This window comes from Eleutherodactylus coqui, chromosome 1 (assembly GCF_035609145.1).
Source record: "Eleutherodactylus coqui strain aEleCoq1 chromosome 1, aEleCoq1.hap1, whole genome shotgun sequence".
Lineage (NCBI taxonomy): Eukaryota > Metazoa > Chordata > Amphibia > Anura > Eleutherodactylidae > Eleutherodactylus > Eleutherodactylus coqui.
In genome coordinates, this window is record NC_089837.1 from 199,025,167 (window position 1) to 199,048,768 (window position 23,602).

Genomic DNA, 23,602 nt, shown 5'->3' on the forward strand with positions numbered 1-23,602 from the left:
CATGTCAAAAGTTTTGATTGCTGAGTCCACATGCTGCGCCCTCCACCAACTGTGAGAACAAAGTAGCTGAAGCACTTTGCCAATTGCTGTCTTTGCTCGCTAGCTGAATATAGGTGTCGTTTGAAAGTCTACAGCCCCATCCTCACCTAGTGAGGAGTGGGCACACTCGGCTGAGTTACACTTTAAAGGGATATTTCTTACAATTTTGGTGCATTTTCTTTTGTTTATAAATTAATTATTTTAACAATACTACATTTTAAGTCAAAAGCTAACCAGCTATTATTATTGCAGTGAGTCAGTAGTAGCCTGTAGTTATGACTTGTGATAGAGGTACAATACACAGCCTGGTATACACGTGAAGTTACCATGTAAGAAGTTCAGTGAGCATATGATTAAATATTGGTCTATTATTTTGTGTTTCTCTAGGAAAATCTTGCTGTTGTGTATGACATGGAAAACCCAGCAACTTACACAATTTATGAACCAGTAATTAGGATGAAAGGAAGCTTGAAAACCACATCAACTCAAAGACCATTTAGTACAAAAGAAGTTACAAGCAAATCCTTGGATCTTCAGGCGCTGAAGACATTAAAACCTTGTTATGAAAAGAACATTCATAGTGTTCTGCATGAGATTGGAGGAATCGGATCAATTGTGTTTCTTTTTGCAAGGGTATGTTGTTTTAGCTTGACTTGAAATCTGTGGCCCAAGGCCCGAGGCTGCCATACCAACTGAATGACAGCTTGTGAACACTTCGCAGGTAAAGGGAGGGTGTTCAGGGGGCAGAAGGAGCCTTCTCCCTTTGTTGAGACATTTAAAGGGATTGTCTGCCATCTCTTCCACTGATGACCTAGGCTCTGCTTGGGCCATCAGTAGTTGATGGATGGGGGTTCTCTTCCTTGGATCCCTCCATCAGCTGATCGACTGGCCTGCTTGTTAGTGCAGCAGTCCATACATATTCATTAGCCATGAGCACAGGAAGTGCATGTGCCGGTTACACTTTCATTGAAATTAATGGTAGAGCCGCGCCGCTACAGAACTTCCTGCTGCTCTGCTGGGTAGGACATCATATCTCATCATATATATGATAAACCTTAATGTGTAACAGTTTTAGGCAGGTGTTGAAAAAAATTTAGCAAAGTAAGAATGCTTTAAAAAAAAAAAAGGGCTTCCGCGCACCCATCAGCGGTACCTTTTTTCCCTCCCATTCTGCTATCCAGCAGTTTCCGGAACAGGGCCAGATGCTGCACAGAGCCAAAGGCCTCCTACACACCGGCGGATTTACATTTGCATCCTGCCTCCGGAATCCGCAGCACATTCCGCCCATACCATGCTATGAGAATCCACGATTTCCTTCTCACGAGCAGAAATCGATTACGATTTTCCACTCGACGGTGAGAAATTGCAGCATGCCTCAATTTTGTGCGGGATGCGTACAGACAGCTTCCGTTGAAATATTGATATTTGCAGGTATATATAAATAGTCCAGTATGGCTCAGATTATGTATATGGATACATTCACATGTAGTGAACTAACTGTGAATTTTCTATAGCAGAAAAGTTTGCTTCAAAATTTGCATGATAGTCCACAACATCGACGAGTATTTTGCCGTGGATCCACAGCAAACTTCACCCCTTTAGGTGGAATCTGCTGCAGATCTGCATTGAAATCCCTGAATGCCACAGGGTACTCCTTTTCTCTTGGATTCTGACCTGTGCCCAGGCAAGTGATTATTGCCAAAGTGGATGTATTTATCAACACAGGAGAAATGGCACAATGAATGTTGGGGTTTTTCTTATTTATTTTTTTGAACAGTACATGAAAAAAAAAATGTCCCATCTTTGACACCTGTAGAAAAAAAAAATTTTTAATTTTTCACAAAAGCTTTCAATTAATTATTTTGGGAACAGAATATTTCAAAATATTAATTATACTCCTGGATGAATTCCTGAAGAGAAGTAGATTTCAAAATGGAGCCGTTGTGCAGGTGTTATATCATTCTGCCTGAAATTTATCTCAACACAAATTTTGCCCTGATGCCTCGGTAGCTAATTACAGCAGAGGTGGGGTATTTCTAAATCCAAAAGAAATAATGCAATGAATGTTGGGGAGCATCTTTTCATTTTCATGTAATCTGTCCAAAGACATTTGTCCCACTTGTGACAGATGGGTGAAAATTAATCAAATTTTATTTTATTTTATTTTTTTTAACCTTTTTTTAGGCAAGAGTCACAGAAAGCAAGAGGGAAAGAAAAGAGGAAAAGGGAAAAAAAGGGGGGGGAGAGCCAGAAGGACAATTATAAGTAAGGTTTGACCCCCCTAGGAGCAAGGGATAGAGGCCCACTGATAAGCAACTGTCACCTAGATCCCGCCCCGAGCTGGGGAGATGTGAGAAGGAGAAACAGGAGCAGGTAGCTATTTTAGAAAGAGAGAGAAAAGGGGGGGGGGGTGTGAAGAGGAAAAACAGCAAACAATCCAACAAAACTCAAACACTGGAGTGCAGCCCTCTCAGAACTACATCACCAGCGGTCCCCTCAGCGGGACAAAATTTGCCGATTAGTCAGAGCGCACCTGCCTCCTCCCGCAGGTGGGGAAGACGCCTGCGCCCTCAAAAAGCAGAAAAATGGCGGAAGGTAAAAAAAAGAACTAGAAACTGCCCATAGGTCGACCTAGCGTCGATCCTGCGCCCCCAGGTCTGAGACGCGCTTTCCACCAGCGGAGAGACCACCCCGGAAGGCGCCCCCAGCCCACTGCACGGCAACAAGGGCCATTATGTAAATTTATGGGAAACCATTTACTAATTATCAGCAGAAACCTATTGCTAGCAGCATATAGGGCCCCTGTATGGCTGTTGGGTACACCGGTAATGAGGTTAGGGTTGGCCAGCCTATAATATCAGTAATCGGGAGGCCGAGCGCCTTGCAATAGGACGGGGCTTCTTCTGGGTGTCTTGGCTCACTCAATATTTCTCTGTGACAAACTTGGAGGTGAAAGGGGAACCCCCAGCTGTATGTGATGTCCCGGCGGCAGAGTTCCTCCAACAGAGGGCGAAGGCCCCGCCGTTTAGCCAATGTAAATCTGGATTGGTCTGGCAATATTTGTAGTCGAGTCCCCTCATGTTGTATATCTCTCCGCTCGCGGGCTCCCCTCATTATGGCTTCTTTCAGTTGGAATTTGTGGATTCTGCACACTGTCATGTGGTCGGTCTGGGCCTCTAGACCGTGGGCCGAGGGCCCTGTGACATCTGTCCATCTCCAATATGGCATCAGGCGGGGCCTGCTGCAGATTGTTGCAGATGCTTCACACTGTCGCCTCTAGTTTAGGGGGCCCTATATCCTCAGGAAGGCCTCTAATGCAGATGTTGTGCCTTCGACCCCCTGTTCTCAACATTGTCTACAGAGTCCATTAGGAAATGTAACTAATGAGATATGGTGGCTAGGGCCGACTCGTGGCCCTCCACTCAATCAGCAAGGGATGCCACGTCGCCCTCTGTCGTTGAGACCCTCTCTCCCAAATGGTGGACATCTTGGCGAACAGAGCAAATTTCTGCTTTGTATGCTGACTCTAAGCGTGAGATGTATGCCTCAATATCCTCTCTAGTAGGAATAGATTGTAATTGGGCTCTCAGTTCATGGAATTCGGCTATCGTATATTCAAGACCCACTTACCGGGGTGGGGATGCATTGGGGACCCATGAACTGCCCTTTATAATTTCCTCTCTCTATGTATCCCCTATGCTTCGGCCACTCTGTGCGGCAGCGTTTGGACAAGAGGTACCTGCACCCAGCATTTGTGCCCCCTGGGCGGAATTATGATTCCCTCTGGCTGAGACAGGCAGGACACGTCTGGGTTCTGGGCCCGGGTTTACTGTTTTAGCAGGTGTTGCTGCAGTGGGAGATAATGACATGCCCACAGCCCCATCTTCTGTGGCTTAGGGGGACCATCCCCTTGTATGTGTAATGGACTGCATCCCTGTCAAGGGTTGGAGGCCGATCTCCAGGGGTCTACTACCGGTATGCGGATTGTCCGGGTGACCATCATCCCCCTCCAGCTGAGGTGAGAGGGGTGCCCTTTGTTTCCAGCTCTGGGATTAAAGGCTGAGAGGGGGCCGCCTGATAGATGTATGGTGGAGAGGAGGGGCCGCCATCTTGTGTAGTGGCACTGTTTGGGGAGGACAGTTCCTGCATGGGAATGGGGGACAGCATTACCTCTGGAAGATGGAGGCAGTCTTTAGGCTGTCCGGCACAGAAGTTCATGGGGTTCACAGGCAGCTGTGGTCTTCCCTCTGCCCCCTCCATTGTATCCCTGCTCCTGTGTTGCTTGCAGCCAGAGAGCTGCACCGCGCTTGTTTCCGTGATGGCCGTCTCCTGCCACGTGGATCCTCCTGTGTTGGGGCTGGGGGATATGCCGCCAGGGTCTCGTTTCAGCTCAATGCTCCTGCCGCCTCCTGCGGACGCATCGACGGAGGAGCAAGGGGGGCCTCTGCTTACTACAGGCTACTGTGGTAAGGCACTGTGTCCCTGCAGCTCCTCCTCCAGTCTGCCCCCGGCGCCGTCCTATGTCTCCTCACGGCCGTTCCTCTGCCGCTGCCCGCCGAGCAGGAAGGCTTCCAGACCCGGGCTTGTGGGGGTCCAGGACTGGACTTCAGGGTGTCACTGGGTTCTGCCCTTCTTGCTGCTGCCCATTGTGGTTTCTAGACGATGAGTGAAGCCGCGCGATGGGCCATCAGCGCCTCTGGTATCAGGAGCTCTCAGTGCCTACTGCCAACCTCTGCCATGGCCAGGCCACCCCCTCCCCCCCCATATTTTAGTTTTGCATGCGTTCTTCACATTCTTTCCTGTGATATATATATTAGATGAACATGCATACTACACCTCTTGTAGTTTTAAAAATGGGGTCATTTGTGAAAGCTTCCTCATGTTCTGGCTCCTCTGAGCCTCTGCAAGCCTGGCTTGGTGCAGGAGAACAAAATGTACTTTTAACATTTTTTAAATTACTGTTAAGATTTTAAACCTTGTAATACAGGTAAATCTCCAAATAAAAAGGACCTATGAAAACAAATATAAGACGTTTGGACAGTATATACAGATGTAGCAGAGTTTAGCTTGTCTGTGATTAATTTCTGTGGCATATTATGTCCTCTCAAACCATTAAAAAAAAATACCACCAGCATAAAGTATAATGTGAGAAGAAGACAATATGCATGGAAAGAACCATTACACAGTTATTTTCCAATATGTGCACACATGCCAAATTTTCTATACATTTTGCATGCCAACGTTCCCAAATGCGATCAATACTTTACTTTAAAAAAAATTTTAGTGTTATAAATCTTACCACTTTTATAAAAATAAAATTTGGCGACTTTTTGTGTTTAAAAAAAAAATAAAAAAATTGGTCTGTAAAATGTGCAATATGAAGACTGGCCAAGCTCTAACAATAGTATATCCTGGTAGCAATTCTCAGGTCCTTGAATTATAGCCCTCTTAGTTTTTCACCATAATTATTGATTTCTTTTTTGCGTTGTGTTTCAACATATATAAGTAGTAATGTAGAGTATTTAAAAAATGTAAATCACATTTGTTTCAGATTGTGGAGATCAGCAGCTGTGAAGAAACACAATCCTTAGGATTACAGATTATACTGTCCTTAATAAAGTATAACCAGCAGAGAATACAGGAAAGTGAAAACTGTGATATATATCCTATGATACACCAAGTTTTAACACAACCGAAATGTACTGTGGGATTTCATATGCTAAAGGTATGTATTTAGAATGAACTCTTTATTACTTTAAACCAGATGGAGAAACATTTTCCATTTTTCTAATTCTATTTTTATTTTCTGATTGTAACATTTCTTTATCCTGCTGTGTATAACTGACCATGGAGGCTGTCATCCTTCCTGAACTACATTTAACAACATTTAGAGATGCTTTACAGCAGCTTCATGGGCCATTTACACAATGGACAGGAGGGGACCCATTGACTTGTATGGGAGACTGTTCTAGACATGCTCTGTGACCTGTGTAGAGGTTATTGTTCAGGGAGGGGGGAGGAAATAGTCACAGATGATCACTTATTGTAAATGCTGGATCCTGTTAACAATATACAAGGGTTTACCTCTTAGTGTAATCCTGCCTGGGAGGTTAATGAGATGATTGCTGCAAGGTTTTTTCTACAGATCAGCAAGTGACAGATCAGTATTGGACTTTGTGGTCAGTATGACAAATGCAAGATTTTAGGGTATTTTTAAAATCTAATGACCAAAAATGTAAAAAGTTTTTAAAAAATTCTTAAATATGTTTAACATAAAAATGTGATTTTTGATATTTTTATTTTTTTATATAGTTCATTTTCTGGTTACACATTCCCTTTATACCTCTTAGTTACTAAGACCACAATCACGCGGCAATCTCTGTGTTCTGCCTGTAAAAATAGAGCGCACAACACATCGGAAATGTGTTCTATTTTCCTGTGTGCGCTGTCCCCTGTTCGCGGACCCCGGACAAGAATAGGACATGTGATAATGGTTTCAGTTAAGACTTGTAACCTTTATGAATAGACCATACAGACAGTTGTAAGACAAATACAGTATACTGTAACTAGTAAATAGTTGATATTGTGTTACAATGTACTGTATATTGATCTGCAGTATAACCCTGTATGTAATATACCCTGGGGCAAGTAATTTTGATTTTTCTTGTACTTGCTACTGTCTTAAGTTGACTGTTGCAACTCTTTAAACTTTGAATTGTTTAAAGATGCTGTTTCATGAATGTGCTTTTAATTTGGTTAGTAAACATGCATATTGTTAGTGTTACGTCTGACCCGTCCATGGATGATGACCGATACTCGAACCCCAGAACTAGAGGATAGTCACATGGGGAACATACTAGGAAACGAGGGATGCTATTACCAGCCGACGTATACAGACTGGCCTGAGGGCACAAACACAAGATGGGATAATGACACAACCACAAATAACAGTAGGAACACAGAAGTAGGTAGTGACAGAAGGGGGTGTTACGTATAGGAAGGAGTGACAGAAGGGGGGGTTACATATAGGAAGGAGGTGAGAGCTAATGAAGCTCTAGTCATATTACAATAAGATCTAAGAGACATTGCTCCTGGTCCATGTGCACATCTTGTTAAAAACTGAGAAAAGATGTGTATATGCCTCTTTGCAGTCATGGGCTGTTGCAGTAAGGTTCTCCATTCAATGGGTGAAGTGTAGGCGTTCCTTAAATGCTCTGAAAGGTTTGGGTCCCTGAGATTTTTCCATTGCCTAGCAATGGTAAGACTTAAGTTTTTATTAAGCTTAATGTGTCGGTTTTCACGCCGAGCCGATATACGTCGACCTCATCTGCAGGGGGGGGAGGATGGAAGAGCCAGGAGCAGGAACTGAGCTCCCGCCCCCTCTCCGCCCCTCTGCACTATTTGCAATGAAAGGAGGCGGGATGGGGGCGGGGCTAAGTTCTGAGAATTAGCCCTGCCCCCGTTCCGCCTCTCCCCATTGCAAATAGTGCTGAGGGGCAAAGAGGGGGCGGGAGCTCAGTTTCTGCTCCTGGCTCTTCCATCCTCCCCCCTCTGCAGATAAGGACGACGTATATCGGCTCGGCGTGAAAACAGAGCCGATATACGTTCGTGTAAATGCAGCCCGAGGGACAGATTTACTAATACTGTAAAAGATTGTGCAAACTAAGACCGTTTTAAAATACATCAAATTCATTAGAGCAGCTTATGCTAGATGCTTAACCTGTTGAATTTTACGACTGACCACTCTAAGTTTATACCTTCTATTAGTTGACTAAAAATATGCCAAAAAGTGCGCCACCAATTTGGTGCATTGTGCCACAGTTTGGTACAACTTTGGAGTAATTTGGGCCACACCCTCTTTCACAAAGCCAGATATGTTTTTTGTGCGAGTTTGGAAAAGTGTCTAAAATGCATTGTAAATGTGGCACAGGGCATGTCAGAGCACTATCCTATTTTGAACAGTACATCTGCCCTTTAGTGTACAGGCAACTTAAAGGTTCCTCAGAATGTTCCAACCTACTGTACACATTAATGAAGGTAGGACATACTCCAGCTATCCATTAGAAAAGTATTCTGAATGGAATAAATTTTATTTATATATATGTATGTATGTATGTATGTATGTATGTATGTATATATGTATATATGTATATATGTGTATATGTGTGTGTGTGTGTATATGTATGTGTATATATATGTATGTGTATATATATGTATGTGTGTATATATATATATATATATATATAGATGTATATATAGATGTGTATATATATATAGGTATATATATATAGATTATATATATATATATATATAAGATAGATAGATAGATAGATAGATAGATAGATAGATAGATAGATAGATAGATAGATAGATAGATAGATAGATAGATATCTCCACATACACAAGAAAACTGATTTTATTAGGGTTAATAAAGCGACCACTCCTCAGATTTACAGAGTCAAGTAAAGATGCACTGGCTGTAAATCTGCTTGAAAGGATGACATAAAAGACACCAAAAATTTTAATTCCACCAAGAAATTGCAATATCTTTTGTCCATTATTTATGTAAATAACAAGAAAAGTACATATATTAGGCACTTGTCCAGGTCGTGCACAAAGCATAAATAGTTGTTTTATATGAGAGCACAAAGCCCCAAATCACTGATTACTTGTTTAGTCTTCATTATAAATCAGTTCCTTACAGTATGTAATAATTTATTTGAAAGTGCAGTGTCTTCATTATTGTGTAGATGTATGTTGGGCTCCTTTCTTAGTACTCAGGGCCGATTGTTCAAGGGTTGTCCACTTCTGCCCACTGCAAATTTGGTAACGTGATCAATTTGATGAGACCCTTTTCGGCATGCAATGGTCACTCTTGACTTTGGGGATCAAAAGGATAAATGTTCAGAATCAAATTCCTCTAATCCCTGCGATTACAGCTGGAGTTAGGCTGTCGTTATGCAGCCATGCACCCACTCCAAGGTGGCCCAAGAAACATGGTCAAGGTTTATTCTACAGTAATGTGAAAAGGTGTCCCTATAGAATAAGGCCCTTTAAAAAGTTATGTTTGCAGTCATTAAGGAGTAAAGCCTCATTCATATGGGAAAATTTTTTGCAGCGGATTCCTCGCTTGTCAGCAGGCGTGGGTGATTCGCTTCTCAATGTGCCCATTGATGTGTGGGGAGATTTCTCTCTCCACGCACACCAGCAGATTTTATTTGCGGCCACTCCGTGCCAAAATAAGATAGCGGCATGCTCCATTTTTAGAGCAGATACGCAGGGACGGCTTCCCTTGAAGTCCTCCTGTGGCACTCCTGCAATGAGCAGTGCAGAAGTGTCGCAGATTCGTGTCATCGCCTAGGCGACGGCGCAACGTCCTGTACTGCACATGTGCCCCGGGGTGCGGGCAGCACATCCGCGTACAGACTTCTTCTGACAGGTTTGCAGGCAGCGTGCACGGAAGGATTCCATGCGGGATTTCCCGCACGGAATCAGTGTGTGCCTGTGTGCGTGAGGCCTTACGTTTGTACCAGCATAATTCTCAATCATTTTCCTAGTTTATGATGGGAAATAGGATAAACTGTATATGTTTCTATTTCTTCTACTGCATTGGTCAGCTATACACACACCATTTATTTCTTTGTCAGCTTGTAATTCAATAGACCTTTTGCTCTGTTATTTCAGCTCTTTCGATTTATGATTGACTGTATAACATGTCATCTCTTTATACCTCAGACTATTCTAAAAGGATGCACTGGCGATTGGTTACTCAGTACAAGTGAAAATGACAATTTTTGTCTAAATTATGAAACTACTGCTGTGATTCAAGATGTTCGATTACTAGAACACCTGCTCTTGGACTGGAAAATTTGGGCAAAGGCTGAGGTATGAAAGTTAATTACCTTACAGTATGTTATTTACATTGGTTGAAGCAATGTTTTTGTTGCATGTAGAAAACATTACTGGTGTCAGGCGTACCCCCTATACCTGTATTGCACATGACCGCGGAGGCTTGCAGGCAGTCATCCGCAGTACAGTTAGTTTGTACTTCCCGCGCTGTCGCTTAGAGAAGATGCGGGTACCTGCGGCCCATGCACAATGTTAATTGTTGGCAGCGATCGCAGAATCTGCAATACAAAATGCCCGTGTGAGCCCGGCCTTAGAGATAAATGTATGTAAATTACATGTAAATTTATAACAGGCATTTAAAATAAGTGCGGTTCTCAGCTGTACATTGTGAAAGGTTAGTGATCAGTCATTTAATCATTTTGTGGCTACTGCTGATCGACATTAAATGTGCGAGATATTGCTGCTCCGTTCCCTGATAAAAACTATATAAATATCCAGGTGAAAGGCATCAGCATTTGTCAGGTAGGGATTCTCATTAGGGAGCGCTTCCAGGAAGCATGGCTAAAGGCTCAAGGGCCCTGTGCAAAAAAAGTTGAGTTCGGCCTCCCGTTTTTTGCAACTTCATTACCACGGCTCTACAGTTATTGTATGTATGTGTGTATCATAACAATATTATGTTTCTGTGCAGTATGTATGTTGCTTTACATTTTATGGGGAGCTGGGCAGATTTAATGAAGTTCCACAAACTGTATAGCACTGCAGAATATGTATTTGCCATATGACTGGGTAAAATAAACAAGTGTATAGAGCAGTGGTGGCGAACCTATGGCATGCGTGCCAGAGGCGGCACGCAGAGCCATCCCTGCTGGCACCCTCCACCATCAGCTACTCACCACTTTAGTGAATACCGGCAGAGGCCTCGGCTCCCCTGCTGGTATTCACTCAGCTGTGCTGCTAGCGGCACTGATCCCGGCGCACACTGTGACGCCAGTGTGCAGCCGGGATCCTCCTCCTCCCTCCCCCCCTGACGTCTCCTCTTAGGTTCTACGAGAACAGGGGGAGGAGGCATCCGGCGGCACAGTGTGCACCTGGGATCAGCGCCGAGCAGGTGAGTAACAGAGCTTCCACGAGGAGGAGGGGGTAAGTATGTGGGTCTCCGGGGGTGGGGATAGGGGGCCGCTGTGGGGTGTCACTATTACACTGGGGGCCGCTGTGGGGTGTCACTATTACACTGGGGGCTGCTGTGGGGTGTCACTATTACACTGGGGGCTGCTGTGGGGTGTCACTATTACACTGGAGGCTGCTGTGGGGTGTCACTATTACACTGGAGGCTGCTGTGGGGTGTCACTATTACACTGGGGGCTGCTGTGGGGTGTCACTCTTACACTGGGGGCTGCTGTGGGGTGTCACTATTACACTGGGGGCTGCTGTGGGGTGTCACTATTACACTGGAGGCTGCTGTGGGGTGTCACTATTACACTGGAGGCTGCTGTGGGGTGTCACTATTACACTGGAGGCTGCTGTGGGGTGTCACTATTACACTGGAGGCTGCTGTGGGGTGTCACTATTACACTGGAGGCTGCTGTGGGGTGTCACTATTACACTGGGGGCTGCTGTGGGGTGTCACTATTACACTGGGGGCTGCTGTGGGGTGCCACTATTACACTGGGGGCAGCTGTAGGGTGTCACTATTACACTTTGGGTCGCTGTGGGGTGTCACTATTATCCTGGGGGTCGCTGTGGGGTGTCACTATTATCCTGGGGGCCGCTCTGTGGGGTGTTACTATTACACTGGGGGCCGCTCTGTGGGGGGGTCACTCTTACACTGGGGGCCGCTCTGTAGGGGGGTCACTCTTACACTGGGGGCCGCTCTGTGGGGGGGTCACTCTTACACTGGGGGCCGCTCTGTGGGGGGGTCACTCTTACACTGGGGGCCGCTCTGTGGGGGGGTCACTCTTACACTGGGGGCCGCTCTGTGGGGGGGTCACTCTTACACTGGGGGCCGCTCTGTGGGGGGGGGTCACCATTATACTGGGGGCCACTGTGGGGTGTCACTGTTACACTGGGGGCCGCTCTGTGGGGGGGTCACCATTATACTGGGGGCCACTGTGGGGTGTCACTGTTACACTGGGGGGTGGGGGGATCGCTATTATCGCTTGGGTATGTCTACATGTGGCGGAAATGGGTTGTTTCAAAATAGACTGTGCAAATTTTGACTGCTTTTTGGATGCGGACATACTGCATAATTTTCCACAGAAATTTCCGCTGAGGACATTCTGCAGCATTTCCGCATTCAAAAGTAGTCAAAATCTGCACGCTGTCTATTTTGAAGCGGCCCGGTCCTTTTTAGAATGACGACATGTTGGCACTTTGCGATAAATGAGTTTTAGGTTGCAGTGTGAGCACGCTGTCTCTAAAAGGCTCGCCATCACTGGTATAGAGGATTGCTTCATGTGAACAGATAACTTGCTACAGCTATCGATTGTTACAGCACTTGGGAAAATTCTTTCTTAATGTGCTTTTTTTTTTTCCAGGTTGGAGTCTGGGAAGCTTTAATGAGTTCTCTGGAAATATTAATCAGAGATACCCATCCTTACAAACTGTTCAATATACAGCAGTTATTAAAAGCCAAAGTGGTGCATCACTTTCTGCTTGCATGTCAGGTTTTACAGGTATGTCAATTTATAAGCTAAAGCAAAGCAAAAGCCAGGAAAATGGCTTCTACAAAATGTTTACAATAAATTCAAATTTAAAAAAATCCTAAAATTCAATAACACTATTGCCGTTTTTTTTTCCCATTAACTCCAAAAAATAAATAAAAGCCAACCAATGGGTTATGATTATCCCGAAGTGTTACCATAGAGAAATATAACTGGTTTTGCTAAACACACATCCTCATGAAGCTACGTCAACAAAAAAAAAAATAGTCATGACTCTGAGTGGAGTAAAGCAAAAGGGGATATTTAAGGTGAAAAATCCATTCTGCAAAAATGGTAAAATATTAAAAATAAATAAATAAAAAAAATTCATATCTGGTATTACCATAAACATACTGAAACATAGAATATAGGACAGGTAAACACAGTAGGTTGCTCTCAGGTTGGTAGACCAATGATAAAATGCAATTATAATTAGAGAGAGGCCAATAGGACTCTTACTTTACTGATTTGAGGGGTAGGAAATAAGGGGGCGGGAGTGAGCGGGGGGAGAGAGTGAGAGATCGCTCCCCCCCCCCCCACACACACTGTTCCTCCCCGCTCTTCCCCGCCGCTCCCGAATCTTTTGAGACGAGCTCGAATAGTTTGCCTTAGCGAGTACGCTCGCTCATCTCTAATTATAATGCATAGATATAAAGCTGTAAGTGTGAAAATAAATAATAATAAATTAGGTGTTGGATGTCAAACAAACAAAATGTATATTAAGAATATATGGATAACATAGATCAAATTTATTGCCCAAGGATATTTGTGTATGTGGCATAAAAATGCAAATGAAGGGAGGGAGAAAGGAAATGTGCAATTCTTCCCTATAGTTAATATCACCATATAGTGGTGTTATATATGTGTGTACGTTATGGCGCCTCTCTATTTCTCACCTTCTCTAGGAGTTGCGGATGCTGCTGCCGGCCACATGGCAGTCCTGTGTCACTGCTTGTTCCCAGGTCTTTGCCTGTAGGGTTTTCTGGTACCCCCCTCCCTTTTAAAGGGCCTGCATGCAACCTCTACCAGTCGTCAGCCAGCACTTGTTATATGTAGCATCCTCCCCTATGGAGGATGTATAAGAAATTGGTCTACTTACCATTGTGACATTTGTGTGTGGTTTTTATTTTGATATACTTTTTTACACCAGGAACACAGGGAAGGCTATATAACATCTATCCCTCAGGAGGTTTGTGGATCTTATATAAAAATCATTGAAGAAGTGCTCGGATCACCTCCAGAGTTGGACCTTCTCAAGTTGATCTTCAGTTTTCTTTTGGCAGTCCACCCACCAACAAACACCTTCGTTTGTCATAATCCCAATAATTTTTTTTTCTCTTTACACATAGGTGAGATCCTTTTTTTTTTAAAAGTAGATTTGCCTCTTATTCTGTTCATTGTAGCAACTTGTTCTTGAAATCTTTTCACAGAATTTATTTACATTACCTTTTATTGTGTGTGTTCATTGGCCTTTTAACCCCATTGTTCTTTCTTTCTATGTCTCAGCATGATTACTACGATACCAAATTTGTTTTGTTTTGTTTTTGGCATACTACTTGTATTTTTTTTTAAAGATATTTATTTATTTTTTATTATATTCTACTGTCATCTTCTGCGCACAATGACTTTTATTTTTCCGCTGACGTAGTTGTGCAAGGGCTTATTTTGTGCGGTACGTCCTGTCGTTTCCGTTGGTACCATTTTTTTTAATATATACTTTTTGATCACTATTTATTATATTTTTTTCTTGGAGACAAGGTGACTAAAAATGTGTATTTCTGGCGTTCTTTCTTTATTTATTTTTGGAAGACGTTCACCGTGCAACGTAAATAAGTTGCTTTGATTGATTGGACCTTTACAGAAGTGGCGTTACCAAATATGGATTTTTGCTTTATTATTTAGATTCTTTTCTTGGAAAAGAACATCGTTCGGGGGATTTAAATGCCGCTATCAGAATTAACAGCGGCATTTAAAAAGTTAGCAGCCCTGATCAGCCGCTCAGCGTGTCAGGGCTGTTGGCCACAGGTGTCAGTTGTGATAAACAATTGACACCCGCGATGTATGGAGGGAGATAGCAGCGCTATCTTCCTTCATATAGGTCCTGCAATGGCAGGACATAAAAACACTATGGGGCCGTCACTAAGGGGTTAACCCTCTTGCTGTCAGGGATTTTGGGACCGTTTTTGTAAACAAAACTGGAAGACTGCGCATGACTAACTTGCATGAGATACGCTGTCGTGCGCAGTACAGTATCGCTGCCATACGCGTGTGAGCCCGGCCTTATTGAGCAGCAGTTTTTTTTATATATGTGGTTGTGGATTTTATGTGTGTGATATAATTTCTTTTTTTTTTTTTCTTTAGATGATAAGATATTTCAAGAGAAACTAAAGTTTGTAATAAATCAAAGATATTCTTCAATTGGGGGGCAGTCTACAATCAGTCCTGTGTTTTCAAGCAAAGGTAAGTTAGCCGTATTATACTGTGTATATATAGTGGAAAGCTATTGCACCACAGTGGGGGCAGATTTACTAATACTGTCTAATAGACATTGCAAACTTAGACTAGAAAGTCCTAAAATGTGCCAGATTTATCACAGTGACTCTATTGATTTGATAAATCTGTAAAAACTTTGCTTTTTCTCGTCTCTCTAACCTAACTTTATTGTAAAAATAAAACGGAAAGGAGGGTCCGTGTGCATAACCACTAGACTGAGAACAAGTATCCACAATAGCATTACCTGGGTTAGCTGTGTGAGACACTGCTTGATGGACTCGTCCAATATACGTTCGCAGCCTGTTCCTCCTTTTGTCTTCTCACCACGCCAAACAAATGTTGCAGATCCTGGGAGAACCTGGTGCCGGAGCAGCACCACCACTCCAACACTGAGTGTGAAAGCTTTACTGAATCATGGAGAAACAGCTACATGTTTCTAATTTAAACTGACATCTTCCTCAGGCAAATTTCCACTGATATCATAAAAGTCTTGCTATCAGTGGAAAGTTGCCTGAGGAATAAGCTGGTTTGGATTACAAATAGGTAGCCGTTTTACCCTGGAAGAAGAAGCCAGTTCAGTTTTGAAACATGTAGTTGTTACCCCAAAAGCTTTTACACTCACCTGTTGGAGTGTTTTTCCTGCTCTTGTGCTAAGTTCTCCCTCCCCACCTCCCCCCTGTCTTTGTAACATTAGTCTAACTTTATTCAACCTAACTATTGACATAGTTTTTGACATTTTTTTTCTCAGGATGTTACATATTGGCAATGCCCCCTTTTCTACAAAACAATGGTCCTTTATTGGATGAGTCATAAAAAATGTCTAAAACACAAAATAATTTAGTGAAAGGCCTGTTAACAATTTTTCTGCCTAAGGCCGCCTGCAGACAGCCGGGTCGGATCCGGCTGCAAGAATTCTCGCAGCGGGATCCATTCTGCGCCCCTGCAGGGACCAGCACGAACTCGCCTGCTTCCACGGCTCCGGCTGTTTGATGTGCCAGCTGCCGGGGCATGCGCAGACCGGCGGCCAGGGAGTGAGATTTCTGTGCGGGGCTCTGTGAGCCCCGCACAGAAATACAGCATGCCGTGCAAGATTTCACTGCCGCGGAATTTCCGCCTGTGCCCTCTGCCATAGGATTGCATTACATAATGTAATCCTATGCACTCAGCTGTGATTTGTCAGCGTGAAAACACGTGCGGAAAACAAATCGCGACGTTTTATTTCTGTACGAGCCTCGCAGAGGCCCGCACAGAAATCTCCCTAGTGACGCAACGGCTCCGCTCTGCACATGCGCTGGCTTGGCGACGGCTGGCACACAGAAGAGCGGAGAAGACGCTGGAGCAGGTGAGCCGCACTGGTCACTGCAGGGGCACAGGTCGGATCCCGGATGGCTGTCTGCAGGCGGCCTAAATGGGTCTATTTAACAAATTGGATAAACTTAAACTATGTTCTTAATTTACATTTGGAGTTTGCACAATTTGTTAAAAGGAATGTGTTATCAGAAAATGATCTATTATATAAATCAAGTTTTTATATTAAACATTTTTAAAGAATGGTTGTTTTATCTTTTGTGTCAATTTATATTTTAAAAAAATCCATCATTTTTCACACTGACCACAGGTCTGACACTTCCTGATCTGTAAAGAAAACTTTTTAGCAGTCATCTTATTAACATCATAGGCAGGATTACACTGAAAGGTAAACATTTAAGGCCCTTTTACCACAAAGATAATCTTTTGAAAGATTTAGCGATGTGTTTGCATAAGGTATTAAAGGGGTTGTCCCGAGGCAGCAAGTGGGTCTGTACACTTCTGCATGGCCATAATAATGCACTTTGTAATGTACATTGTGCATTAATTATGAGCCATGCAGAAGTTATAAAAAGTTTTATACTTACCTGTTCCGTTGCTGGCGTCCTCGTCTCCATGGTGCCGACTAATTTTCGCCCTCCGATGGCCAAATTAGCCGCGCTTGCGCAGTCCGGGTCTTCTGCAGTCTTCTATGGGGCTCCGTGTAGCTCCGTGTAGCTCCGCCCCGTCACGTGCCGATTCCAGCCAATCAGGAGGCTGGAATCGGCAGTGGACCGCACAGAAGAGCTGCGGTCCACGGAGGAAGAGGCCATCTTCAGCGGTGAGTAGAGAAGTCACCGGAGCGCGGGGATTCAGGTAAGCGCTCCGGTGAGCTTTCTTTACCTCCCTGCATCGGGGTTGTCTCGCGCCGAACGGGGGGGGGGTTGAAAAAAAAAAAAAACCCGTTTCGGCGCGGGACAACCCCTTTAATGGCCATTAGAACTTGATTATCTTCATTTGCATGTAAAAGGACCTCTAGGAGTTGTTTGCAGAGCCCAGCATGTTTAAACACACGCCCAGCTATGTAAACCGCTGCCGCCACATTCCATTGTTCTACTCATGGCTAGTGTAAACATGCTGCAAGGAGAACATCCTGCAGTCTATTGAAAGATGAGTGAAATACATTCAAATGAAATGTATTTGCTCAGTCCTTCAGAGGTGTGACCGATGGATTTTAAGTGAACTGAAAAGTTCATGGTGCCCTTGTTTAAAATGATCGATAATCATTACATGTAGACGCAGGTAGCTGGAAAGCCGGAGAAATCACTGGTGACTGGTCCCCGCTAACCAATAGATAACGACTATCACGGAAAAAGTCATACTAAAGTTAAAGTTTCAGCTGCCGTCATGGATCCGATCTGTTGTGCATATAGACACAAGATTACAATGGGTATGTTTCTGAACACAGGACAAACAGGGGTATCCGTTTTGGGGTCCAAATCCTCATTTTCATGTGCACTATAGGAAAAAAAAACTTCATATTTTGGAAATATGTCATTTTAAAGGCAATTTGATTTTCTCCTCTAAATTGCATTAACTCCTGAGAAAAAAACTGTGTGGTCAAAATACTCCTGACACCCCCCCCCCCCCCAGTGAATATATTATGGGGTGTAGTTTTTAAAATTGGGTCATTTGTGGGGGTATCCATCATTCTGACACCTATCAGCCTTTGCAATGTTGGCTTGGTGTAGGAAAACAAAGTGTTCCTGAAAATGTTGATAATCATTGTTATATTTATATGTTTCCTAAATGGTTAAAAATACGTTTTTCAAACGTGTGTCCAGAATAAAGTAAACAGATGGAAATATATATCTTATCAAAAATTTGTACAGTACGTTTGCACATGGTTTCCCAATTTTGCCGTATTGAATAATTATACCCAAATTCTATCGGTCTATTTTTACCACCAAAATGAAGTTCAATATGTGTCGAAAACATAATATCAGAATCACTGGGCTATGCAAAACCTTTACGGAGTTATTCTATGTTAAAGTAACACATGTCAGATTTCCCAAATTTGGCCTCGTTATTAAGGCGCAAACAGGCTTCATCACTAAGGGATTAAACTACTATTCTTTCAACTAAAAATAAGCTCTTGCACAGTCTCATTGATAAAAAAGAAAAGTTATGTTCCTCTGAATATGATGGCCAAAAGTAGGTTTCATCAAAAACTAATTTTGTATAATGTGAAAGTTGACTCTACAAATACATATATTTTCTTTAATGTAGGAGAGGAAACGTCTGCATTTTCATCACAACAGCATCTAGATGATTCTGAGATCAGCAGGCCTCGTTCCAAGAGCTTGCCAACCTCTCCCTCTTCACCCGGAGTGCAGCCAGAAAGGTTAGGAGGAAGCCATAGTAAGAGTATAGCTGATCTGACAGACTGCAAGCAAGCAATGGAAATTGAAGCGTGTAAATCGGACCACAGATTAGAAGTGCTAAAGACGGAGGAAGATCCAAATGTGAGCAGTTGTGAGTCAGCCCAAACAGTATGGGAATCGGGTATGCTTCCTGACTTTATCACAGTCACTGAGCTGCCTAAAGAAGATTTGGAGCAGTGCGCTGTAAATGATGGGTCCGGCACACTAACCTCTCAAGAAGGCGTTGGAGAAGACACAGTTTTGCGGAGGCCCGATAAGCTGAAAGGAATTTACTCACCTAAAAAAGGGCAAGGCAATGTTGCAAGCATTAGTCTAGCTTTTCCCTCAAATAGATCTATACCCAGTACAAGTTGGGCAGATGTTCCCGAGAAGAAAAAATCTGAGGAATGGGGCAGCTTTTCCCTCTCCCCAGTATTTGGTTTTGGTCATAGAGATTCCATCAACATGGAAGAAAGGTACAGTATTTTTTTTTAATTACTGATCAATGCACTTTAAGAATACAGTGAAAACTATACAAATGTTCTTCACTCAAAGATACAGGAAATGACTGTCATTTATAAGATGTACTAATGCCCATTAGAAATATCAAACATTCAAGACTGATTTGAGTTTGGATGCAAAATTTCTCTGTTTTTCTCAGATATAGAGATGAGCGAGCATACTCGATAAGGCAAACTACTCGAGCGAGTAGTGCCCTATTCGAGTACCTTCCCGCTCGTCTCTAAAGATTCGACTGCCGGCAGGGGGAGGGGAGCAGCGGGGAGATCTCTCTCTCACTCTCTTCCCCCCACACGCCCTGCTCACTGCCGCAACTCACCTGTCACCCGCGCCAGCAGCTGAATCTTTAGAGACGAGCGGGCAGGTACTCTAATAAGGCACTACTCACTCGAGTAGTTTGCCTTATTGAGTATGCTCGCTCATCTCCACTCATATACAAATTTGGAATGTGCTTGTAAAACCCTATTTATTCATGTCACGTGTATATAGGCTGGCCACTTTTATTATCTGTCTTTTCACAATCTGAGCTCCTTTTAATGGAAAAGTGTATATATATTATATATATTATGGTTGAAGTGCATTAACCTATATCACATCTAAGTAGGACCCTTAATGCATGTGGCTTTTAAAACTCTGGGGAATTTTTAATAAAACTATCTGCAAAGCCATTTAATTTTTAATGTTCCACTCGAGCAGTTAAATTAATTGGTTGTGAAGTAATTCACTTTCTGCTTTCCCTTTTCTTTATATTCTGCTGCCTGTAGGTTTTGCAGTATTTAAAGAGGACATGTCATGGTATAAAGCCAGCAGTAGCTCTGCAGACACAGTCCCTCTATTCCTGTGTTTTTTGTTTTTTTTCATACTCTCCTCTATTTGCCCTGTTGGGCTCTTCTTAGATCTGGCTCCCAACTGTCAATATGTCAAATGGACAGACTCCATCACTCACTGTCAGGGGGTTGTATCCGACTTTCAATCAAGTCTTACATCAGCCATTGACAGTAATGGAGGCACGGTGACCGCTGTACTGTGTAGACGGGCAGAAAAAACACAGCATGGGCCATATATAAACTGGGTTTTGAATTACTCTGTGCAAAATTAAAAAAAAAAATTTCATAAAAGAAAGTAATTGATAGGATTCTGTATAATTAGAACCTGCTGATTCCAATGGTAACATTGAATAATAGCAACACGTCTCATTTTCAAGTTACAAAGCAAGTCCTTCATTTAACATAACAGTTTGGACGTGCCATAATATTACTATTTGACTGTTTTTTTTGTGGAAAATAGCGCATAGATCTTGACTTCCTCCTGCAAGAAACATTACTTTTCCTCTGGTTTTATTGCAGAAGGTATATCTGGATATAGAATTTCATCTTTCTGTTTGCTGGAGAAACCTTTGGTATTTGTCACCTAGAAATAATAGTCAGTATGGTGGTCCCTTTTGTTCTCGCCATACCATCAGAATAGCATCTACTCTTGCCTTTCAGCCACTGTGGTGGGATGAGTGTTACATGACACAGATGATGTGCAGTGCCACTTCTTATCTTGGTCACCAAGCTTTATTCTGAAGTACTTGTGATAGGCCCACTTTACCAAGGATGTTATTTTCCTCCGCTGTGTCTTTGTTGTGAACTGTCCGCAGACCTAGCAGAAATTGTCTGCGGACAGTTCAGACATCCGCGCCACTCAGCCATACTGTTATAAAATTTTGAAGAGAAGTCCCAGTCTAACCAATGACCTGTAAAAACACAGTTAATTAATTACAACTTACTGTTGGATGATCCGCAGTGTTTACGCCACGTGGAAACATACCCTTTATGTTACATTAACCTACCCTTATAGTGTTCAGTCAGCGCGCAGTGTGTAACAGCAATTGCAAAATAGTTGCACAATCACTTTTGTTCTTTTTATTAGGCAAGGTTAATGGTGAGCCTGCTGGAACAATTGTATGGGCATATTTTCAAAAAATACAATACAACGGCATTTGGATTACATGATTCCCCATAACTGGAAAACTTTATGTGGCAAACAAACAAACGAATATCCTGTTTGAATTCAGCTATCTGCTTATAGGTTACAAACATTGTGTTGCACAGCGGTATTGAAAGGGTATGTTTCAGGGACAGGGGCCCCTTTTTATATTGGGGCATATTTCAGATGAATTAATATTGCTGAATCCTGAATTTGATGAGCAATTTATACTGGGGATTTAGGGTCCGTGATAGTCAGGGGGTTGAAAAATTGCCTTGTGTTCTTCCCCCAACCCCTCCCTCCCCTTTTAAACCGTTAAGCTGTAATGAGAAGAGTCCTCTTCATTCTTAACATGGAGCTATAATGCTATCCTTAAAAGAAAAACCCAATATTCAGATTTAAAATCCACATGAAATGTAAAGATCTACTTTTTTTTTTTTACCAATTTCAGCTTTGTCATTTTCTTTCGCAATTACAGTAAATATGCCATTAAGAATCTAGATTGTTGAATCTAGTCTGCGGTCTAAACAGTCACATGAATAAAGCAAAAATGTGAGCACCGATATTCAGCATGTAATCTACAATAATATAACGGGTACGAAACAGTACTGTCTTTTATTCATTAAATATTTCTCTGGACGTCTTAACAATACCACTCTGAAATGTTCTTCGTGCCTGCGTGGAAAAGGATTCGTCCCTCTAGGCTCTGTAGTTTTCACAATTGCTTTGATGATGTAAAAATTGTATATAACAAAATTTTTTTTTACCAAAGTTCATTTTTTATCAAAGTTTCTTTTCTTTTTAGATCAGTGGATGAATGTATGCACCTTGTCTGCTGTGGGCTTTATAGACTGTTATGTGGAGTCCTAATTACTATGCCGGATATTATGGTAGCTGATGTTTTCAACGAAATCATACATGCCGATGTCCTTATAGTGTTAGTTAATCATCCATCTCCACATATCCAACAAGGAGTCCTGAAAGTAAGATTATTATCTTTTCATTTTTTTGCTGATAAGTTGCTGTGCGTCTCTTCGTTTTCTCTGTTTTTATTGTTCTATTTGTAAACTTTTTGAAGCAAATGTATTTGTATGCTTATAGCAACTAGTGGACTATGAAAAAGAGCTTGTAGTTTTTCAGATGATGAAATCCACAGCAATGTCCAAAGCAAGTATTCAGCAGGATAAAGATGTGGCACGTATCAATATGCACAGCATGATTTCATATTTGTGTTTTCTAAACCTTAGGGCTTATTCAGACGGGCGTATTTCGGTCGGGTTTTCACGCTGGTCCAATATACGCTGCCCCTCTCTGCAAGGGGAGAAGGCGGATTGGGCCAGCAGCTAGTGCACTGAGCCCCTCACCACTGTTTGGGGCGGGGGTGGAACTTAGCCCCGCCCCTCCCATTGCAAACAGCAGAGAGGGGACAGGAGCTCAGTGCACTAGCTCCCAGCCTGTCCCGCCTCCTCCCCTTGCAGAGAGGGGCAGCGTATATCAGCCGGGCATGAAAACCTGACTGATATGCGGACATCTGAATAAGCCCTTATTTACGTGCTGCGTATTTTGCAACAAATCAAATCTTGTGTGTAAACATAACCTAAAGGCCCTCTTTGAATTTTGTACGGCATTAAAGAGAAACTGTCACCAACTAGAAACACCAAAAAAAAACCTCAGTTATGATGCCTCTAGTTAGATTGATGTGGAATCTGGGAGCCTCTTCTCTTACTCACCGTTCCCCTCACCATCACCCCATTCCCCTTCCCACCTTCTTGCGGTGTCTATTGGCGAAGTCTGCACATGCACGGCCTGCTTGACTCCTTTTTAGAAAGTTGCGCGCACGCACACAGAGATGAATGGGAGTACGCACACATCCTTCTGAAAAGAGTCAGGCCGCTGTGCTTACGCTGACTTCACTGGGGGCCACCACAGGAATGGGGGATTGGATGAGTATGAGAAGAGACATCCTGGACTCCACATCACCTAAACTATAAACACAATAACTGAGTTTATGGCATTTATAGTTGGTGATAGGTTCCCTTTAACGCTTGTTGCCACTCAGTGGTTTTATGTCCACTTGTTTTCACTAACTACTTCATAGACTCGGCAAGTGTAATTAATACTTATTCCTTCTGCACAGAAGTTGAAGAGGTATTTAAATATTTTAATTTTTATAAATAAACTCAAGAACTGTAAGTTCTGTGAATAGAAAGAACTGAACACCCACCATCATGCTGTTTATATTACTTTTTACATACTTTAAATGTCAATATTCTACCTACTGACTATTGGTGATATTTATAAGATTAAGGGCTCATGTCCACG

The 23,602-nt window shown here is 42.8% G+C and overlaps 1 protein-coding gene across 1 annotated transcript in view; it reads left to right on the forward strand.

Annotated features, from left to right (window-relative positions):
* LYST (lysosomal trafficking regulator) overlaps positions 1 to 23,602 on the forward strand; it is a 191,874-nt gene that overhangs the window by 70,498 nt on the left and 97,774 nt on the right. The window contains exons 18-25 of the mRNA XM_066605399.1: positions 427 to 672; positions 5,591 to 5,764; positions 9,775 to 9,924; positions 12,423 to 12,560; positions 13,738 to 13,936; positions 14,949 to 15,047; positions 18,657 to 19,266; positions 22,086 to 22,263. Of these exons, the coding sequence (XP_066461496.1) occupies positions 427 to 672; positions 5,591 to 5,764; positions 9,775 to 9,924; positions 12,423 to 12,560; positions 13,738 to 13,936; positions 14,949 to 15,047; positions 18,657 to 19,266; positions 22,086 to 22,263 (1,794 nt within the window). The remainder of the gene's footprint in view (positions 1 to 426; positions 673 to 5,590; positions 5,765 to 9,774; positions 9,925 to 12,422; positions 12,561 to 13,737; positions 13,937 to 14,948; positions 15,048 to 18,656; positions 19,267 to 22,085; positions 22,264 to 23,602) is intronic.